The 22142-nt window shown below is 38.8% G+C and overlaps 1 protein-coding gene across 2 annotated transcripts in view; it reads right to left on the bottom strand.

The window, feature by feature from the left end:
* Positions 1-2142: 2142 nt before the first annotated feature.
* Positions 2143-22142, bottom strand: part of ATXN10 (ataxin 10) — a 97427-nt gene continuing 77427 nt past the window's right edge. Inside the window, exons 10-11 of one of the 2 annotated variants that reach the window (XM_082279760.1) lie at positions 19312-19375; positions 2143-2376 (exon numbers count right to left, since the gene is read on the bottom strand). In XM_082279760.1, the coding sequence (XP_082135886.1) occupies positions 2189-2376; positions 19312-19375 (252 nt within the window). In that variant the 3' untranslated portion in view covers positions 2143-2188. The remainder of the gene's footprint in view (positions 2377-19311; positions 19376-22142) is intronic. The other variant, XR_014226331.1, reaches the window with a different exon arrangement.

Raw genomic sequence — 22142 nt, 5'->3', positions numbered from 1 at the left:
AGTGGCACTAAAATAAAAATGTTTGAATTTTTCTAATTACCAAATTAAGAACAACTTCACTTTATTTCAGATGGTGTTATACTTGATGATCCTTTGTTAGCAAAAGTTTAATTCTTTCCTTTTAAAGTTGAATGGTGCAGCCTTCCAAATAACCCTTTTTATTTTTCTTTTTTGTAAGAGTAGAATTCTTTCTTTTTTTCCATTTAGGTGCTAGAAGTATGAATCTTCCATTGTGTTATAGAGATAAAGATCAAAACCCCCTACAAACCCAGCTGTAAATCTCATGTGACAGTAATGAAAACACTAAATGAATTCTGGCCTAAACACTATAATTAAGGCTTAAGGAAATCATTGAGAAACCATGTGCTCAAGAACCACAATCACATTTCCATTCAGCCAGCAAAAGGCACCTACCTGTATATGACAGCATTTCAACACCATTTTTAATACCCAACAAAATCTTCCTGTCATGTTATTTTTTAAAAAGCAAACAAAACAATTTGCTTATATTCACAATTACTCTTTGCTAAAGCAAAGAACACTTTTCTCCCCTATCTATTTTTCAAGTAAAAAGTTACTAAAAGCAACAAGAGTTAGAGTCTTTGTTCCTATTATCCCTTTTAGACATCATTTACATAATAAACAGCTGAAGACAGCAGTTTTTTGTCCTTGCCTTTAAAACCGACAGGTGTCTAAAATCCCACCAGGTCAATTCCATAGTCCCACCAGGCTGGCATGGCAGACATCAAGATCTTTCTGTTAACTTGAAATTAACTTAGCAGTCCAGCTCTACTCACCAGCAGTTTTAAGCAGTACTATGTGTTTCTCAGAGTTCAAAGCAATGTGTACTTTTTCCCATTTTTAAATCAAAAGCTCAATTGAAGGAGCAAAACCTTATGCACATGGATGAAGGTCTGTTACACGTAATGTGGAGTTTAAGGACATAAACTTGCCTTTCTATTTAAGAACAGGATTAAATGTCAACAAGAACATGAACACGGTAATTTTTCTGAGACCTCTGAGTTAGACATGACTGAAGATAATCTGACAACAGTAACCATACACAAGTGCCACCAATATTAAGCTGTAATTCCTGTTTTGCTTGTGCAGGGAGGATTACATTTTTTGGCTTCCAGGGCAAAGCTATGGCACACACAGAGTTAACTGTGCCCTCCTCCCCCTGCTCCCCAGCTTCACCCCCCTTCTCCCCCATCTCATTCATGCCACATTCCACAGTGGCAGGGTCCAACAACAATATAGGAGGGTACCCAAAATGAAGAGGCAGGGCCTTCCATTATTCTGCCTCTCTTGAATTAATTAACTGGAAATGAGTTTTGTCAATGTTTTGGAAAGGCAGAGGGGTGAAAAGAAACTGCTAGAATTAATCACAGTGAGAAACTACCTCTTCAGCAGTCTGCCAAAGTTCAGAAAACCCCTGAGAAGTGCAAAATAAAAGGAAAGTGGGCTGACTTACCCTCCAAAGGAACAAATAAAATTCAAACAAACACCCAAGTCTCCAAAACAGAGACATGCCCCAGTGCAAAGGAATGCAGCATCTGTTGCCACAACAGCTTCAGCTTTGGTTTTAATATACTTGTCATGAAGACTGAAAGGTATCAAGGTAGAAAAGACAGTTTACTAATAATTTAAATAGACAAAAGACACGTTGTGTTTAATTCACTAAATATTTAAGTACATCCAACATTCCCTTGATCCTTATATAAATAGAGGTATTTAGGTCCCATGATTGAAAATGAGTAACTTTGCTTGTTTAGCCCTGACTCTGCACAGATCTTTTATATGGAGAAGGCAGCCTGCAAAGGAGCTCTTTCTTTGTACAGTTTTTTAACGATAGTTATCTCCAGGTTCAGCAAAGGAAATTATAACAAGTCGATACTGCATGTATGATATTCTTCTACTGATGAAAAAAGAAGTAATGAAATTCCAACCAACTGACAAGAAGGACCTTTTTTCACAAGCTGATTTACCCAGGTATACAGAAAACACACAGGTGTCCTTCTGTTTACAGCAAAGGAAGGCAGAAGCATCATCCGGCAGTTTTTCTGAAACGAACACAACATTTCCAACAGACTGGCACTAAAACTGAAAGAATTGATTGCTGAGCAAGGGAAAACATTTTATGAGAGAAATACCCTTTTATTGATTTGACTATTGTTAATATTTTTGCTCAGGAGGGCTTTTTCCTGACTGACCGCAGGATTAACTTGTCATCTCGTTGCTGTATCTCCAAGCCCATCCTCTCGAGGGCAGAGCTGTCTGCCAGCCCCTTCTGCTCCATATGCGCAATCAGCGCCTGGTTCTGTTCGTTCTGTTCAGTGAGATTCCGGATTGCATAAACTGCCCACTGGCTCACAACTGTTGGGCAGAGTTAAGGATCATTTATTTATTTAAAGATGAAGCATTGTTTATTTTGATGTATTACTGCATTCACCTCCCCCAGCCCTCCCCCAATCCCTTAAACCCAGAAAACTAGCAGAAATCAAGGGTTTGAAAAATTTACAAGTGCTGACACTGAACCTACAAATACTTGCATATGAAGCAATTTAATTTTAAAAGAGGTATGTCCTTAAACTTCAGGCTAATTTACTAGGGTTTATATTGAGTTAAAAAAAACCCAAGCAAATAAAAAACTCCAACCAAATGAACTGCAGGAATTAAAAAGACATACTGTTTTAAACCAAAATTACAGTCAATTGAAATGTTCCAGTGATCTTCCCAGTAAGTTTAAATAAAAAAATAAGTCAGTTGTTTATGATCTGAACACTTCAACACTACACTTCCAAGCACTGGCAAACAAAATAAGTTGTACATCATGTACAGGAAAGATGACTATTATTTTCACTGCAAAAGTTGAAGAGATGTAGAAAAAGACAACTTATCCAGGTTAACATCTGAAAATAGCACAAATAATGTCAGAGACAGTTAAAATTCTTTGACTTCTAATATAACCTAAACTCAGTCCTTCATGCCTGGGTGCTTCTACACACTTGCCAGGAGACCAGACACTACCATCACTGGCAGGGAGCTCCCGCTGATGTTTAAACGGGCACAAGCTGCAACTCATTCACCTTCCAAGGTGGTCCCTTGAGGCCAGGATTGAGGCACATGTCAGGGCTGTAGACAAAGGATTTAAATTCCCAGGATTATCAGCCAGGCATCTTCCAAGCGAACTACAGTGTTCATTTTATGAAGTGTCAGAGATGTTGGTCCCAATTCTGCAGCTGAAAAGTTGTTATGATATAATCTTTCCCAAGTTACCCATATGGGAGCCAAGCCTTTCTGAATCAGGAGTGGTTTGCCTGCAGGGCACCAATTATTTACTACATGTAGCTTCACATCCAGTAGAAGAAGATGCATAATTTACTCATCTCCTTGACGTCTTTTGGGTTGGGGAGCATCTAAGCACAGAGATAAATGTTCTTATGGGCATTTGCCAGGGGGTGACAGGAGGGGAAAACTCAGCTGGGGAAAATGGGAACTTCAGACAAAACAACAGAAGAGAGGTACTGGACTTGAACAATCTTACACACCCTTAACAGACAGGGAAGGGTTTAGATGAAGAGCAGCTTGGACACAAATGGAAGGGAACAGCCCCGCATTGGCATGTGTCAGTGAAACAGCCTTTTAGTAGCAGTTTATAATTATTTTCACATTTGAGAAGTCCAGAATTGAAAATAAAAAATAATAAAGCATTAACTACTATGGAGCTATTTTTTTCCTGATAGACCTCTTTAGACTTTGTCAGGAAGCATGCTGCACATCTTCTTCATTCAAAAAACTTCCAGTGTAAGGTAATGATAAAGGAGAGATGTTAAGACCAAAATGAATTATGCATCACATCAAAGCCTTAACAGGTGAACACAACAAAGAATATCAATATATTCTCTTCTATCAGTGCATCACTACTAGAATTAAGTGAAAAGACAAGTACCAAGCTATATTTAAATTACATAAACTTGGTATTTGCACTGAAGATTACATTTGAGTATATAAAACAACAGTAAGATGCCAAAGAAATAAAATCATGTATGTGCAGACTCTCAGTCATTAGCACCAATGGTGAGAATAGATTTCAGAGCAGCAAGCATGCAAGTTGATGAATGCAGATAAACCAAGGCTAACATGCAGCAGGTCTTTTCCAGGTCTGATTTAGGGCATGTAACGAGTGCCAAAAAGTAACACGAAGTTCTCCCAGTGGAGAGAAACATGCTACCACCCTCCCTGGCTTGGCTCCCAGGATGAGGAGCAGATTTTTCTTGTGTTCCTAAAATACGGCTTCTGCATAAAATACAGCACTTACGTCAACACATATTTACTATAATGGTAACAGCAATTTTCAGAGAGTGACACTTCTCAATCTCACAAAGTGCCACACAGACAAAAAAAGTACTCGCAAAACTTTTGTGTGTATTAGCCTTGGGAATGATCCTGCTACTATCGTCTTTATGTCCTTCAACACAAACCCACTGCTAAGCTCTATGGAAAATGCTCTTTTCCTATTGCCAGATCCATTCATGCTTACATAATATCTAAGACATCTCCATTATCTTATGAACTCTATCACCATTATGGCATTTATCATTACTGACTACTGTAGCTGAAGCTGCAAAATGGTTTCAATAACATTTTCACTCCTTCAGAAACCCCTTTCTGTGTGTAGGTTTTCCATTGTGACCACAACCATGAATATTCATGACCCCCTTGTTTGCATGCTGGGGGAGGATGAGGCCTTTGGACAGCTTGGAGCAGACCCTGGCAGACTTGAGTGTCTATGGAGATTAAAGCCAGTCCCCAGCTAATACTCACATTACCCTCTTGCACCTCTCCAAAGACAGAGACACAGAGAGAAAATTAAACATATTCGAGAATCTCTAATCCTACCTACACTTTAAGCACTTTATTGTATGCACAGCTTTAGAAAGAGAGCTTCTGAGGTTGCCATAGTTACTACAAATACGAGCGTGAGCCTGTTTGTTGTGAAGCTGCACCAAAGAGAAGCAACACAGCAACCACAGTAGAGTTGACTGCACAGACTTGTCAAGATTTTCTCAAATGGGTGTATTACACTCTCAGGTAAGTTAATATTATAGCCAAGTGAAGATTATGATATTCTGTCACAGGGAAGAGGGCATACAAAAGGAAGAAAACAATTCATTTTATTTTGCAGAAGCCTCATCACTAGACTATCTGTGTTTAGGGACTGAAAACAAACATTTCTGTGCATTTATAGCAACGCTTTTCCAAAATCCTTCAGTACTGTGTATTAGCATTTCTATGCTATTTTGACATATACAAATAACAAAACTGAATCAACTTGCCCTGTCTTCCATGCTTAAGTAACATATTCATTCCAGAATTTAAAATTTACAATCATCCTTTGGGTCATAACTTCAATGCTCAGTGAGAGGGGAACACAAAGAGAAAGGAAGAAAGGTGGAGAAAACTGTCCCTTCAGGATGAAATATGTTACAATCTGGAAGCCATGAAAATCAGTGCCACTAAATCCTGCATAAGTTTTGCCACTGACTGCAAAGGGAACTTTTCACAATTCTCCCGGTTCTTTTCACTTGGATTCTGCTACAAGAGGTTGCTGGAGTCAATGCAAGAACACAGTGACTGGTTTGTAAGTTTAATGGGGTGTGAAAATACAACAGTGTCCTGCCAGGAACCGCTAACCAATACTGCTGGAGAGGACCAATACAGACCATTTCTCAGGGAGAGCATTCCACCTTCTCATTCTTAGTTCAATTGGAACTAAACATTATTGACAAGCCCACTGCGGCCACGAGGACCCCTATGAATTGTTCTATAAAGCAATTTGGATTCTATGGATGATGGAAACAGAAAAAATTATTAACGAGGTTGGTACCTGATGAGGTAGATAAAAGGCAATGCACAAGTAATCTTGGAAGTCTATTGTATGTTGCTTGAGAAAGGCAAGTTTTAGAAGTTAATTATTATTACTAACTAATACACAATACTGAAGGGATGACAAGGAGAATGAAATACGTACATCTGTTTTCCTAAGTCCCCTTCATAGTTATTAATACTGAAGGATCTCTAAATATAACATTCTTGGTGGAGAGTTTGATTTATTACATAGTGTAGGGACTTTTTTTTTTTAAATTAATATGTTTCCTGCACTACAGTCAGTTTTACATAGCTAAATTATTACTTAGGAACTTTCTTCCTTATGAGTAATTAGGTCTCATGCGAAAAAGAGGGTCTTCTTTGCCCAATCCAATTACCTCATTTAAATCAAATTTTTTATTATTTAAACAGCAACTACATTTTAATCAAATACAAGAAGAGATACAAAACCTTACTAAGAAAGCCAGCACTCACAGGTTGGAACCCTCGTCAAATGGGCTGTCTATGTAATCTATTGCTTAAAGCCACCCGACTTTTCTAAGAGCTATTCTGGAACAGGTCTGTAGGACTAAAAAGCAGAGGTAATGAAAATACAATTTTTGTATTGTACAATAATTATATTTCTTTCTGGCCTTCAAGAAGTAATCCAATTATCATTAAAACTTCTGCAGACTGGAATGAAATACTGAAGCATCACTTAGAGTCACTTCCACTTGCAGACCTGACAGGACCACACAGAAAAGATATAAACCAGTCTTTCAGTCCTTTCAAGCACTTTTGTTTCACAGCACCTTGAAGATAATTCCTCTCACCACTAAAAGAGGTCTCTAGACCACTACCACAGCTGTTCATCACAGTTCAGAGCTGTGATGGAGCACACATAGCAAGACAGTAAGGATTTTGGCCCCTCACCATCAGCCAAATTGCTTACAAAGCTCTACAAGTTTCTTTCTGTCTGGAGTTTTAGTAGTTTAATTAAGTTCTAGAAGCTGTATAAGATCAAAGCAATTCCTTACAACTCCTCTACATCTTTATGTGACTTCTACTTGTGATTAAGACATTACCAAAAAAGTAATTAACAGAAAATGTAAGGCATTAAAGGTTTTATGTTAATTTATTTACTTATTTTCAAGAAGCTAATTTATATTTTTAGAATTAATCCTTTGGACTATATTTATACTTGGCATTGAATTACCAGCATCAGAAAACATCAGGAATTCATCCTACACAAATTAAAATATTTTGCCTAGAAGGTAGGAAAAAGTCTAGAATACTCCAGTTGCGTGTATTTTCATTTATTGCACAGCTGTTCTTGTCACCTGTGATTGCAGTCACCACATTCTGGGTTTAAAAGCTAGAAATGGGAAGTACTCTATAAACTGGGAATGTCCCTTCTTCCCTCCCTGCTTGACTTTGCTCTTGCAGAGCTGACATAGCACAACCCATCTAGTCTAGAAGCCTCCAAAATACAGAGACACCACTGGATTGTGGCAGAGGCATTTATCCCTGATGACACTTTTTAGGGATAAGATTTGTAACACTGGGGAAGTGAAAGCAGATGTTCCTGCTACAGGCAACTCTCACCTGGTCCAAGGGATCGGTCAGAGCGATGGACCAGCCAGTACAAAACAAGGTTCCATCTCCACCACAGCGTGGCAGCAAAGCTTCACTGGACAGCACGCCTGGCATGAGGAGCTTGCAGCCAGCCCTTCCCACTCCTCACCTGCAGCCCTCCCCAAAGGAAGCTGCTTCAACAAAATATTCCAGTGAAGACAGAAAGCCTATCCCCAAAAACCTGACCTGCTGTTTGCAGCTCAAATCCCACCCTGCAGAACGTGGCTTTGACAGAGATTTTAAATTACACCATCTCAGAACAGACAAATGGACAAAACCATTTGGTTTAAAGTCACCAAAACAGTTTCAATACTAGGGCAACATTCTCTGTTAATTCACAGCCTACAGAAAACAGGAAACATCCACAGCACAAAATAACTCTACATTAAATACCTTTTCCAGTTCTGAAGCCCTCACTAACCTCCCACGCCAGTAGTGTTCCTCTTGCAGACAAACACCGCCTTTCTGGCTACTTTCACTTATCTCACTCTCTGAGCCGTCTACCCATGATCTGCAATGATTAATCCATTTCTTAAAGTGTGCCTTGTGTGACACAGGCTTCCTTAAAATGGGACTTAAACCTTCTGTATAACCAGCACACAGGCATGGTAAACCTCATATATGACTTTCAGTGACAATTCATCCATTTAAGTATCTATGGACAACAAATACACTTTGAAGACCAGAATGGGACTATTAAACCTCTTTTGCCCAACACTTCTGCACAAACACAGATGACCAAAGGTCAGCTCCTCCTGAAATTAAGCCTGTCAATTCTGTTTCATGCACAAGATGCTTTAATGCCTTTTCTCTGAAAGACTTTCAGTGCTGAACTGGAAGATTTCACTGTGTCCCCAGATAAACTGTCCTAGTGGTAAATATCTTGCTCATTACAGCCTGTGATTTATTTCTGGCTTAGATTTGTTTAGAATTGTTTCCAAACACAGCTTTTCAGCATAGATTAAAAAAAGAAAATAATTCCCAGATCATAACCAGCATATGGTAAAGCATTTTTTGCATGAACTAAAGAAAGAAATCAAGGGAGATATTCCAAGGTTTGCATAATTTTTGTGTCCCTTCCCCCAATTTCTGTTTTTCAGCATCCTTTTTGAAGGACAGGCACCAGAACTAGGTAACAAAATCAGCCAAAATTTGCTATCTGGCCGATTACAGGTACAGCACAGTTTCCTGGCCCTTTGGTTGTGAGTAGTTCAGAAAGAGTGAAAAACAACAGCTCACAATATCCAGTTGCTGTATATCTAATACATAATTATGAATATGTATGTATATGTAATATCTACTATGCTCCCACAAGCAGAGTCCAAGCTTTCCAGCCTTTCACATTGTCACACCTTTTCAGTACAGTCCAATGCTGACAGCCAGGGCAGATCATGAGGCTCATTCGAGTTCCAAGGCTTGACTGTTTTTAACTACATCCTCACATCAGTGATGTGCAGCTAAATGGCATCCTATGTTCATTAAATGGGGTTTACTACTTCAGAAATTAGTCATTTACTGGGACATTTCTTACCTAGAGTCATATGGGAATTTTTCTCCCTAGATCACTGGTATTTCTGGGTTAACAGTTCTGAGCACTATTATGCACCCAGATTGCTATTAGCCTTTAATGCCTGCCAACTAAACATTTAATCTATATTCTGTGTGCTGCCTTTCATGTTCTGAGGGACTTAAAGCCCAGTGCCAGAACATCTTAGCATACTATGAATTTAAACACAAAATTTGGGTCTAGCACTCCAGAGCTACAAAAGCCATAGGACATGTTTAGCTCTGTCAGGCTATCTTTATTATAATGTCTCCTATGCCAAAGCTTACAGAACTTTCAAAAAAAATTAAGCCATAACCTCCAGCTTGTTTTCCTTTTCCCTATGCTCAGACTTGTAATACCAGCTTACAACCAAGTATATGACACATTCGTTTTTTGCTGTTAGGCTGCCAATTTTTTGTAAATTATGACTTACATTTTTAATAGAAACCCATAATTTATGAGCAACTACGGTCATCTGATTTTAAAACAGAAAGAATCACACTCTTGATCGATCTTAAGCTAGTACTTCAGTTAGAATATTCAGTTCTTTCAGTCCCTTCTTTTACAATAATTTCATATTAAAAGTTCATAACAACTAAATCTGTTAGCTATCTGTAAGAGGTACCAGAGTCAGCAGGCTGGTATGTTAAAATTAAAAAGCTTCAACTGCTGTTACCTTACTGTTAAAAAATTCTCTTCCCAAGTACAAAAAAAAATTGCAAAATTCCATTAAGTTTAAACTCATGTATCAAATTACTATTCAAACCTACCACAAACATTGAGATATGAAGCAATGAAGCACAGGAGGATGGTAACTGTGTTTACAAACTGATTATACATCAGGGAGGCTGTAGTCCTTTTAAATTTCCTGGGACACAGAAATAAAAAGGCTCCACCTTTGCACAGACATTTACTAATGTGCATTTATATGCATACATATAGAAATAAACAGCTTTTCTAAAAAGCTTTAAAATGGCAATTACAGGAGTCAAAACTTTCAGAAATTTGGCACTACACTTCAAAACCCAATCTAATTCATGCCTGAGATGTGGTCAAGCTAGTTAAAATTCACCACTCTAAGGCAGATGATGAGTTGAGCTGACACAATTTGGACTGAAGCTCTTTCTCTGTTTAGAAATGTGAACGATTCATCCATTTTTACAGATCCAACAAGGATTTGCATGTCACCTTATCTTTCAGCACAGTACATGTGTATTTTATTGATTCAGGGTCTCTGAGTAACTTATATGGCATAACTTCCCCCCTGCTGCTTATGGTAATTTCTAATGTCACTTTATGACAAATAATCAAAACAATGAAGGTAAATGAAACTCCAGTTCCATGGTCACAGACACCAAATGATGCCCAGTGTGCATCCAAAAATAACAGCCATTAAATAAAAGGGTGTTTTGAAAGATGCAACTAAATTATAACCAACTATTTGTTTAGCAAAACAGCCATTAGCCACAATTCTGTCTACAATTTCAGGGAATGGCTGCATCTCCTTGAGGAAATCTCCACACTCCAGAAGAAAGGAACAAATCCACAAGGCCAGTGGAAAGGACTGCAAATATATTCCGATTGAGGAAGGAAAGGTTAGGTTTTGAAAAACATTTTCAAATTGAAAGAAAAAAGATCTGAAAAAGTGAGGGCAAACAATTTAAGGCTCAGGAAGGAGCTACACAGGAGAACACGTTTGCCAGCTGAAGATAAAACTGTTTTAATTACAGTGATCAAAAATGGGACAACAGAAAAATGTCAGAATAAAGATATTATTCAAAGCATTGGTCAGATGACATCCAAATATTCTTTGGAGGCATGCACGAATAAAAATGTCAAGAAGACAGACTGAAATATGATAAGGTGGTTATAGTAGGCATTCCATTCTCAACAATATTTCTGAACCACTCCTAGCTTTACTTAAAAAACCCAAAAATCTTTGGCTCTCACATTTCTAGTGCTCTGTCTCAGCCCAGAGGGGAATTTTTCAAAAGTAAGTCTACAGAGAAATCAAGGAAGCTGTTTAAGCTTGTCTTGGGGTGACTTTATGATGTGCATCCCATATCACAGCCCCATGCCCAGAAATTAATTCTGTGTCTTTCTGTGCCTTTAAACTGAGCCTGAGAGGGGGGAGAGAAAAAAACTGAGCAAACTCTTCAAAGCAGTTTACAGTTTGTTTTCAAGGACACAGATAAAACTCTCTCTGCATTCTGCTGCGGCGAGCAGAGCAAGAGCAGAGGGAAGCACCCTGCTTGCTTGCTTTCCAGCCAGCTTTCAGCTTTATTTTTCTCTGGAGGGAGATGGAGAGTTGAACTTTTGTTTTCCTGGGACTTCGTTTTTTTTCCCTTCTTCTTTTTTGGTCTGTTTCAACATCACAACACATCGGGACTTTTTCCACCGAGGTGGAGGCCCTGGAGAAGGGAGCCCCGCCCCGTCCCAGCTCCGAGGAGGAGGAGGGAGGTTTCCTATGGAAGGACTCTGAAATTTTCCCAGGTTTCTCTCAGCAGAGCGAGATGTTTTATCATTTAACATCATTATCCTTTTCCTGTGTATTTGTTAAATAAATAGTTTTTATGTCTTTCACCTTCCTTCGAGGAAAATTTTTTTTCCCGAACCTGGTGGGGGAGGGGTGGTTGTAACCTGCCTTCTCTCAGAGGATATATTTCCAAATTTGCCCAAACCAGCACAGAGCTATAAAAGCAGTGAATTTTTTTTTTTTTTTTTTTTTTAAGAGGGTGCTCCTGATAACTAAAGATCAGCCTTCTTTCAAGAATTCAAGCCTGTCATGGATTTAAATCCACCAAGAGGATTAGAGAAGGGGACAAATACGACAATATTTGGTTTAGGAATAGAGTTATTAACTTTAATTCCTCATTTTTACGTGCATGAGTTGGTGCCTACAGAGATTACTTCTCAAAAAGGATTAGAAATATTAGAATGTAACATTTGAAAGAACCTTCTCGCATTCTGTATAGCTCTGTTACATTTCCTCCAGCTTTAAGAGGGACCCTGTACATCACATATTTCTTAATGGTGATAGATGGGTAGAAATGAGATACTGAAGAATAGATTCATATTCACGTTTCTGCAAATCTGCGTTAGTATTTTATAAACTCTCAAGGAAATTACTAACACCACCACCACTCCCTCCCAAACTCTAAATTTCAATATTTTTAAACTATTTTAAGTATTTTAATCATCCTGCAGGTGCTCTAAACAAAAGAATTCTAGGAACGATACAATCTACAACCTGAAATATATCATTAGAAATTTTAACTTTGTTAAATGATAAAACACAAAGTGTGATCTGTGGTCATTTCTGGAAGACAAAAATGGTTAAGCGCTTTAATTTCTCAGAGTATCTATTTCTGTACTGCACACTGCATTCTTTCTGTGGTCTCAAGTATTTTTCATATAAGGAGAATGTTGCATTTGACAGGAGAAAAGTTTTCCTGGGGAACAGTGTGGAAGACAGAATTAGTAGATGTAGAACATCTCACAAGAAAACTTCGTATTTTTTTTTCATTCTGTTTTTCATTCAAACATTTTCTGGCAATAAATACTTAAGAAGTGCAGTCTTTGTGTCAGAATTTAGACCTACCAAATATGCTTAATGTGGAATGTTTTTTCCTTGGTTCTCCACCTTTAACTGAGTTTTGCCCTGAAGAGTTTGCAGCATCCAGAAAAGATAAACAATGAGTTAACACATGAAAGTTGTGTTATCTGAACTCTTCGGATATGCAATGTTAAGTGAGATTTAAAGCAAGATTAGGTTACATGAGCACCTCCTGTGACCTTCCCAACAGGGAGAAGCATTTGGCTCCTCCCCCTTTGGAGCTTTATAATAATCCCATTCAGAACACTTTAGGCAAAACACTGAAAAATCTACTTGGAGTGGAATCGGGATCTCTTTGGTCCATTAACACTGATGTAAGAAACGACTGGATAACTTGGCAATGCTTCTTTCAAGAGTGTAAAAAACACCCTTGATAGATAGTGACAGCAGTAGGCACTGGTAGGCAGGTGACCTTCCCAACTACAACCAAAAGTGGTGTTTGGAAATAGCTGTTTGGCTGAAGCCTCTAGTGAATCACTTCAGAAACTAGCCTACTAAAGCCCCACCCTGATACAACATTGAGGGATTCCCTTCTAAAGCCATACAGGCCCCTGGTATCCCTTAGTCGCTAACAAAGTACAGGTAAAAACAATTCACAGCAACTTGCAGAACAGGGCAGGATTTTGTCTGCTGAATCAGGTGAAAGAAATAAGCCCCTCTCAGACTGTTCTTGCTCAATGAATAACCACAACTGTACCTGTTCCAGCTTCTCGTCTGACCAGTTCTTCTCTGTACCTTACAATTACACTCAGAGTTCAGGTTTGTGCATATGTCACAAAGCAGGAATCCTCCACTCTCTCCACTCTCTTTAAAGGCAATTCTCAGCATGTAGGAATTGAACTGGAGCATGGCAATACAGCGACTTCTCGCTTTCCTAGTTTCATCTATGGTGGAATCATAGAATAGAATCACAGACTGGTTTGGGTTGGAAGGGACCTTAAAGCTCATCTAATTCCAAACTAGTTCCAACTCTAGTTCCAAACTCATCTAGTTCCATGGGCAGGGATACCGTCCACTAGACCAGGCTGCTCCAAGCCTCGTACAACCTGGCCTTGAACACTTCCAGGGATGGGGCAGCCACGGTTTCTCTGGGCAACCTGTGCCAGTGAGAACAGGTAGAGCTGGCTTCCACTTAGCTGTGATTTTATTTTGCCTTTGGCTCTATGAATGAGGGGTTCAGACCAAGCGATTTATGTTCTTAACCTGTGCTGACAAGTCCCATTCTTCCACTGCTGACCTCAACCACTGCTTGTTAAAGTCACAGTGACACATTCAGTACTGGTTGATAGAAAGTAACATGACATCCAGGAATGACACAGAGCGACCAACAATAATACAAAATTGAGACCCTCTACCAAAGAATACACTCCCCCTTAACCCAGGGGAGTGCATTCACCCAGCCTTCAAACTTACTTGTGCAGCAAAGCAAGTGTCAGTGTGAGGAGGAAAAGGGTAATTCCACAGAATCACAGCATGGCCTGGGTTGGGAGGGCCAAGTTCTGTCCAAGTGAGTAGAACTTGACTGGGCATGAGGAGATCATTACAGTTCTCAGCAGTAGTGTAGGTCTTTCCCAGTGACCATATAATAATGTGATTTTGTGTATGCTTATGAAAACACAGAATCAAATAGGTCACATCAAACTACTTAATGCACTGTCAGTGCCTGAAATGAGTTTTCCAAAAAAAAAGGCAACCATTGCTGAACTGACATTGTGCTGTATTTTCTTGGCAACACACATGGGATAGCCACGTGTATATGAAAATGCTCAGCTCTGTGATGGCTCACTCTAAAAAGTAAACTCACTCTGATTTTGCTTTCTACTGGCTCCCATTCAGTGGTGAAGCTATTTTACAGCATGTGGCCTGTTTTAGGTTGCACTCTGTAACTTAGATAAAAATGTCTGTCAGCTCCCCCAAAAGTCCTTACTGGCATCTTGCAAAAACAAACTGCCATTGTTGTAGACCATAGCAACTTGATTTCCTCCAGCTTTAGCCAGTTTCATGAACCACAATTATACTTGCTGCTGCCATGAAGTCAAAAGTATTTTCAGTCTACCTCTCAGATGACTGAACATAACAGAAGCAGCTTTGGATAGAGTATCTGAAAATTAACTTACTCTTTCTACATTTTCATCCATTATTCAAACTAAAGGATCTGTGTATGGATATTCATATCAACCACAGTTTTCCTTTCACAAATGCTGAAAATTCTTACTCCTAAAACATAGCTTGCTAGGTGTTTACTCACATATGCATGTATATTTCATCATGTATATATGCACATGTATATATAAACATATATCCTCACAGCAGGGTATCTTTTCTTCAAGTTGGACTGGTTTCTTGGCTAACACAAAAGTGTGTTAATTAACAGTTTAATATAAAATAGATAATTAGATAAGGTCATTCTGATTAAATCCAGACATTGACAAAATCAATTTATTGAGACACCTTCTGTAAGAATCTCAAAAGGGTAAGATTGGCAAGCAGCCTGAAAAAACAGGAATATTCCATCTTCGAAACTGCAGTTCACTTCTGACTTTCAAGTTTTACCACTAACAGCTATTACACTGCAGTACTCTAGATAATATCTTTTTTTCCCCAAAATAGTAATAAATATTTCTATGGACAGCCACTGGAAAGCAAAAAAAGACACATCTGTGTGCGCTACTCATGAGCACAAATATCAGGAAGCAGTGAAAAACCAAAGAGTTTAGTTAACGTAAACTGAAAAGTCTTCAATAATAAACAGGTCCGTTTATTTAAAGCCTCTCATAAGCACCTTTTTTGAGTGATTGGGGTCAAAAGTATTTTGATCGGAATGGGCTGACCTCCCTCCTCATGTTTACCTTAAGGAAATGGAATCTGTGAAAGGGCAGAAATGAAGCTGGAAGGAGCAGGAAGAGCTTAGGATGAGGTAAAAGGCAAGAACAAAAGGAAGGGCTCTTGTCTGATGACAGAGCCAGTCAGAGATGACGAAGATGATGACTCAAGAGAGCAAAATATAAGATATTTGAATTTAGAACACCTTTTCAACACGAGTAAGCTGAAAAGCAGGATTTGGAGTAAATTTTTTACTGGTATTACCCAGATAGGCATCTCCAACCCACTCTGCTATCCTTTAGTGGATTGAATACATTTGTTTTTAAGCACAGGTTACAAAGGTAAAGCACAATGTTCCCACTTTTCAGAAGCAGAACAAGAAACTGAATTTTCAAAACTAAAAGATTAGCTCATACAGGAATCTCTCCTTAATCTAAAGGCAAGTAACTCTGCTTGCATTTTGAAACATCCTGTTTTCCTTTGAAAGAAGAAGGACAGTTATGGACAGCCAATCCATGGAAGATTTAATGGGTATAGAAAAAGTGGTATTAAACCTTCTCTGGTAAAGGGCACTGCTGGATGTGGTGGGATGGCCAGGGAAAGTTACCTTTCCCTAAATGGAAAAGCAGCCCTGAGCAAACCTAGTAAGGAGTTTTGGTCCCAAGTGACTCACCTTTGCTGAAAAGCACAGCTGTGCAACCACTTCTCTGAATTAACTCTTAATGAATCTGCATCTCCCCAGACTCACTCTGTTTACCTTTTGTCCTGTACTGAAAGCCTAATAGCCACAAGTGGAAAATCTGGCATCCTACAGCATCTCTCTGTTGAATTTACATGCAAAGTTGTAGTAACTGGAAAATTAAAATACCGATTCAAATAATGAGAGATGTACAGTAAATTGGTTTTTAACTGTCCATAATCATTTTCATGCCTGTAACTAACGAGAGTGGTGGTTTGTTTGCTTTTACTCATGAAATATCCTGAGGGAAAAAAACCTCTTTGCTAGTATAAATGTAGAAGTTACAAGTCTGAGATGCAATTTGACAAGACAACAGTTCTCCCAAACTGGGGACTGAAGGATGAATTTAAACAATTAATTAAAGCAATGCAAACATGTCAGTTGAATTTCGTAAGCCACAAACTCGCAGGTAGTTCTATGCATATTACAGAACTGTTCAGGATCTCAAAGGATGCAATTTTAAGGTAATGACAGGTTTATAAAGGAATTTATTTTAGGATAAGAGAAGACCCATTTCCTCTTTCAGTATGCTTCCATATGCTACAAATAAAAAGATTTATCAAAGAATTTTTTCCTCTCAAAGGTAATAAAGAGCTCCTTTAACATCTAACATGGCAGTCTAGATTCTCCTGATAAATTGCACACTTCAGGGAAATTATTTTTTTTTCCATCCAGAAAAAAATCCTATCGCTTTTACCACAAAAGTTACACTTTTTTGTGAGAAATTTTGTATGTGTAATTTGGAGGCAGAACTTTTCTAGTAAAATGGAGAAAACACAATGACATCTTAACTGTAGAGCTGAGGTGACTCCAAAACAAAATGTGCATCTACCAAGACTTACTAAGAAATCTAAGAAGGATTTGAAAGGATTCTGGGTGAAACTTTTTCTGGTCAGTTTTGTCCAAGGAGAAATCCAAGTAACACAGCCTGAAACCACAAAAACAGGCACTAGGAATAAAAATGTAAAGTGAACTTTCTGGACATGACTTCTGAAGGAGCCGTGTCTGAAGAGCTATGCTGAGCTTTTTCTTGCAGCTTTCCACCCCACCTTGGCAAACTGCAGATGAGCCACTGTGGTCCCTTCCAGCCTTACCCATTCAGTGATTCTGGGATTTGTGCAAGGAAGGACTGGGGTGCACAGAGAGAGCAAAGAAACAGTCAAATCTCTTCAAAGAAATATTATGCAATGGATTCAGGCCCCTACATACTACTAAGGACCTGCTTTGTGGTGTCCAGAAGTAGCAAAACATGCTGCAAAGCAGATGAAAGTAGAGGCGGATCCACTTCCCTGTGTACAACCTGCTGGGAAGGCAGCAGATGAGGAATGTTAGAGGCAGGAAAGAAGCAGGGGAGTATTAACTTCATGTAGCACAAGAGCACGTGGAATAGCAAGGGGTCAAAACAATAAACAGCAATAGCCAGGAGCTGCACTCCAGAAGCTGATGCAGCAAACTTTGCCACAGCAGGCAAATCCTCCTTGTGCCCATGTGCTACTCACTTTTCCATATCCCCCAATAGTGTATGCTATGGATCACTGGTGAAAACTTCCATTAAAAGGTGTTATTATGGCTTTAAAAACCAAGTAAACAAAGTTTTATCCTCTAGTAAGAAGGTTATGGTACAGTCATAAAATGTCAGCCTGTATCAAAAGGTGCAAGAGGTTCTACTTTGCTCAAAGCACAGTAAAGAGTCTCATGGTATTTTATTTTCCTTTCATTCAGGATCATAAACTACAATTCTACCCTTTGAGCATCTCAAACGTTATCCTCTTTTACTACAGCTAAAATGAAGGATTAATCCTAGAAGTGGTTGCACAGCTGTGCTTTTCAGCAAAGGTGAGTCACTTGGGACCAAACTCCTTACTAGGTTTTCTCAGGGCTGCTTTTCCATTTAGGGAAAGGTAACTTTCCCTGGCCATCCCACCACATCCAGCAGTGCCCTTTACCAGATGTGGACCATGGAAATACAATTCTGCCACTCAGTGCACTGTCAAGAGGCACTGCCAGGTCTCAAACTACAGGAATACTGAGGATGTAAAACTCATGGATATAAACCATCAAACTGAATAACTCAGAGGATACTTACACCTCTTGTTCCTCCACCCAGCTTGTTAACATTGTGCTATCATCTACATTATTTCATCATTTTAAGATATATTTATATGTAGATTATGTTCTGCAGGACACAACTGAGAGAATATGAAACATTTTCACTACTCTTTTGTTTGTTTGTTGATACTTGTTTAAAAAAGTATGCTTTTTCTTACATAATAATTTGAAAACCTGTTTCATGTGTTCAGTATAAAAAACCTGACATGACTCTCTATAGGAAAGATATTTGAATTCCAGATGCACTTACCAGAAACTTACAAAGAGCTAATGATTACATTACAGAAAATCACAGCTCACTGAACACACTTGTATTACTTGTAGAGTTGGATAACTCTGCTTAAGAACTGCTTATCTTCAATATCAGATTATTTCCCTCTAATAGCAATTTATTTTTGGAAGTTTCTGCTCTTAAATTCCAGAAAAAGAAATTAGATGAAGCACAATGCTTCATTTAACATATATTTAATAATATTAAAATCTCCCCAACATTTCAGTAATCTCCATCACTGATTCTCTCAGTTATACATATTTTCATAACAGCTTGCTAGCCTTGTCTCTGCTTAGAACAAGCTCCCCAATCTGATTTAATAAGCGTAGAGAATCTATGGCGTACCTGTTTCAGTTTCCTGAACAGATTTCAGTGGAAGCAAAAGCTCTACAATCTGATACAATGACCAGAGTCTGAATTCAGATTTCAGTCACAGCTCTTTGAATAGGCACTTGCAAACCAGAAATAGTTATTATTTTAGGAAACAGAATATAACCACAGTTAACTTACTTAGAATCCAGTTCATGGAAGCCTATTTCTGCCCTCACTCACTTCTGAACTATTTAAATATAACCAGGAAGCTCATGAGGCCAGTTACATTTAGATACCCAGTGAATGCAATGCTGGCATAAATCTGTGAAACCCCCACACCTTTTCTCATGAGTCATATTCAATAAACAGAATTCTTTTGTAAAGGATACAAGGATTGTTGTCATCAATGCTGCAACTGTCCAGAATCAAGGAGATGCCATCCAAGTCATACACCTAAATAAAAACAAAAGTTTAATTTAACAGATGTCTCAACAATACTAACAATGTTTCATGCAAGAAATACGTAAAAATGTAACAAGGATGTTTGTTTCATCAAAAATATTAAACATGCTAACATGAACTGCAGAGTAAACCTGGTACTCATGTTTTCAGCATGAGTATCAGAAAACAGTAACACAAGCAGGCACTAATTTCACATCCTCCCTTCGTTTAGCAAGTGTTTGACTGAGGTATTTTCTGCTTCTGACACCGAGCCAGATAAGCTATGCTCACTGACAACTCATGCTTGCTTCCAGAAGGAAGAACCATGAAAAACTGGAGCAAAAAACAGAGAAAAAGAAGTTGAAAAATACACCTACACACACACACAAGTTTGCATGAGGCCACATCTCCTGTACCTTCAGTAGCAATGTGTTACTTGTATGTGCCCAGCACAAATTCTTTATATCAAGTAAGAGCCATTGATGTTTTTCCTTTGAGAAAATGTTCCTTGTGTTACTAGCAAATGAGCAGTGGTGAGATCTGGCGACTTTAGTTCCTTGTGCATACATATACATGGAAGTTCACAAATTGCACTACTACATTTGTGTGTGTGTATGAGATAACAACACATAATCCTAACAGACTCATACACATACACTTTACCAAGTACTTGGGACAAACTGATCTTAACAATAAAGACGGAGCATGATTATCTTATGGAAAGTATGTTCCATAAGAAATTTATGTAGACTCCTAAGGTACACTGTAACTTCACACATGTATATTTATAGCTTTACATGTCTCTTCCAACCTCAACCATTCAGTGATAGCCAAGCTATACTTTTCCACATCTTAAGTTCTTTAATTTCTTAGAATTTAATTTCAAACCAAGAAGTGCCAGTCAAAGGAATTTAACCTAGTGCCAATTTAGGCTGTGGCTTGATGATGGCGTTCTCTCTTCCATCTTTTTTGCCCCAAACAAGATGCATTTTTAATTTATTGAGGAAAACAATAAATCCCAAAGTTTACACTGCAGGATCATCAGCTTTCTGAAACACAAGTTTTGTTATAAGAGAGGCATGTCGAGTAGGAGATTTAGATGTGAAATCCCAAACAAACTATGGATCAATAAAACTGAATTCAAGAGACAAAGATGAGCACGTGCCTCTTACAAGCTCCTTTTCAGATAATCTTATTGCAGAGTCTCAAGATAGAACATGAGAAAGCAGCGGTGACAGACACACAGACAGGCAATGCTTACATGTAGGAGAAGCAAAGAGCACTGCTAGGTCTTAAAACCCACTTTCTGCATCTGTGCTAACACACCTAACTTTACCTACATGAAGTACCAGTTAGTAATACAAGTTTAAAAATACCCATTCTTTCCACGAAATGTTCGTATTTTCTCCAAGGCCATGCACCATGTATAGTATCATACTTCAAAGCTTGAACAAGCAGTGACCTTCAGGTAACACAGCACTTGCACATGCTTGGGAAATGCTGGTCCTTTGATGTTCAGGCTGTAGCCAAACTCTGATGTGCCTACAATGCTACCTCTTATTTCCCACCAGTGAAATGCTGAACAGTAGAAATTAATCGGGATTAATTTCTGCTGTCAACAGAAACAAACATGCAATAATCTGCTCCAGTTCAATTCAAGCAAGATGCCTGGTTAACAAAATAAGCATTCTGGGAAAGTTCAAGTTTAGTTAAGATCCACTGATGCTTCAAAGAGTTACTGTGAGAATATGATGAGATTCTTTCAAAGTTATGTGGGAACAGCAGCAGCAAACACAGCCTTAGCGATACCTTCATGAAAAATCAAGTTGCTAACTACCATTGCCTTGCACCTCCCCCCTTGGAGGTTCTCGAACATTGTACAATTGAACTGCACATACAATTTGCATGAGTTGGGCACAGCTTTTGTCACCACAATGCCAGCTTTAGAATGTCACCTGTGACCTACTACACAGGGAAATGGAGCAAGAAGAAGAACCTTACAATGTACCTACCCAAGACAAATCTATATACTCCAAATGACTTGTGAGATGAAGAGGTCGAATCTGAGCAACCACTATTAGAAAAGCTCCAGTCCATGCCAGCTGTTCCTGAACCACCACTGGTCCACTGAAAAAGCATTTTATGGCAACCTACTATTTGTGCTCTGTAATGTGAGCAAGTTCAGCAACTGCTCTGCACATAGCAGAGCCACCTCTGCAACAAGAGTGCCACAGGCAGTCAGAGGGAAGAATCACTGTCCCACCCAGTGTCCTGCTTGCATTGCTGAGAGTCTCTCAAATCCTGTTGCTCTCGTCTCCGTCTCCCTGTAACCTCCCAAACCAGCACATTTTGCAAACATTGAGAAATCATCCTACATCTCAACCTCTTACACAGATCCATTGGAACTACACTGCCCAACAGAAAGTACTTTGGGAACTTTTCCAACTAATTATTGGTCTCAAGAGTTTTTGCTTTGAAGAAAACAGTCTGTGAAATGCCCAGTGTAGAGCAAGGGAATAGAGCTTTTGCAGCAATCTTCTGCAGGGCTTGGGGAAGGAGTCAGTATTGCACAAAACCCAAATCTTACTTTAAATATGGTGTGAAAGTACCTTGTGAAGAGAACATCTGTGGCTGGTATGAAACTGGCTGTAATCCGTCTAGATTTTGGAAGAAATTATAGACAGAAACTAAAGAATAGGAAGTTGTGGTGTCTGTCTGGTGAACAGAACTGCTCACATTGGCCTGTTACAAAAGATCACTAAATCTATTCTCCATTTAC

The sequence above is a fragment of the Coloeus monedula genome, assembly GCF_965178545.1.
Source record: "Coloeus monedula genome assembly, chromosome: 4".
In the NCBI taxonomy this organism is placed as follows: Eukaryota; Metazoa; Chordata; class Aves; order Passeriformes; family Corvidae; genus Coloeus; species Coloeus monedula.
The sequence above is the reverse complement of the archived record's forward strand: the minus strand, read 5'-3'. Positions and strand labels throughout refer to the sequence as shown.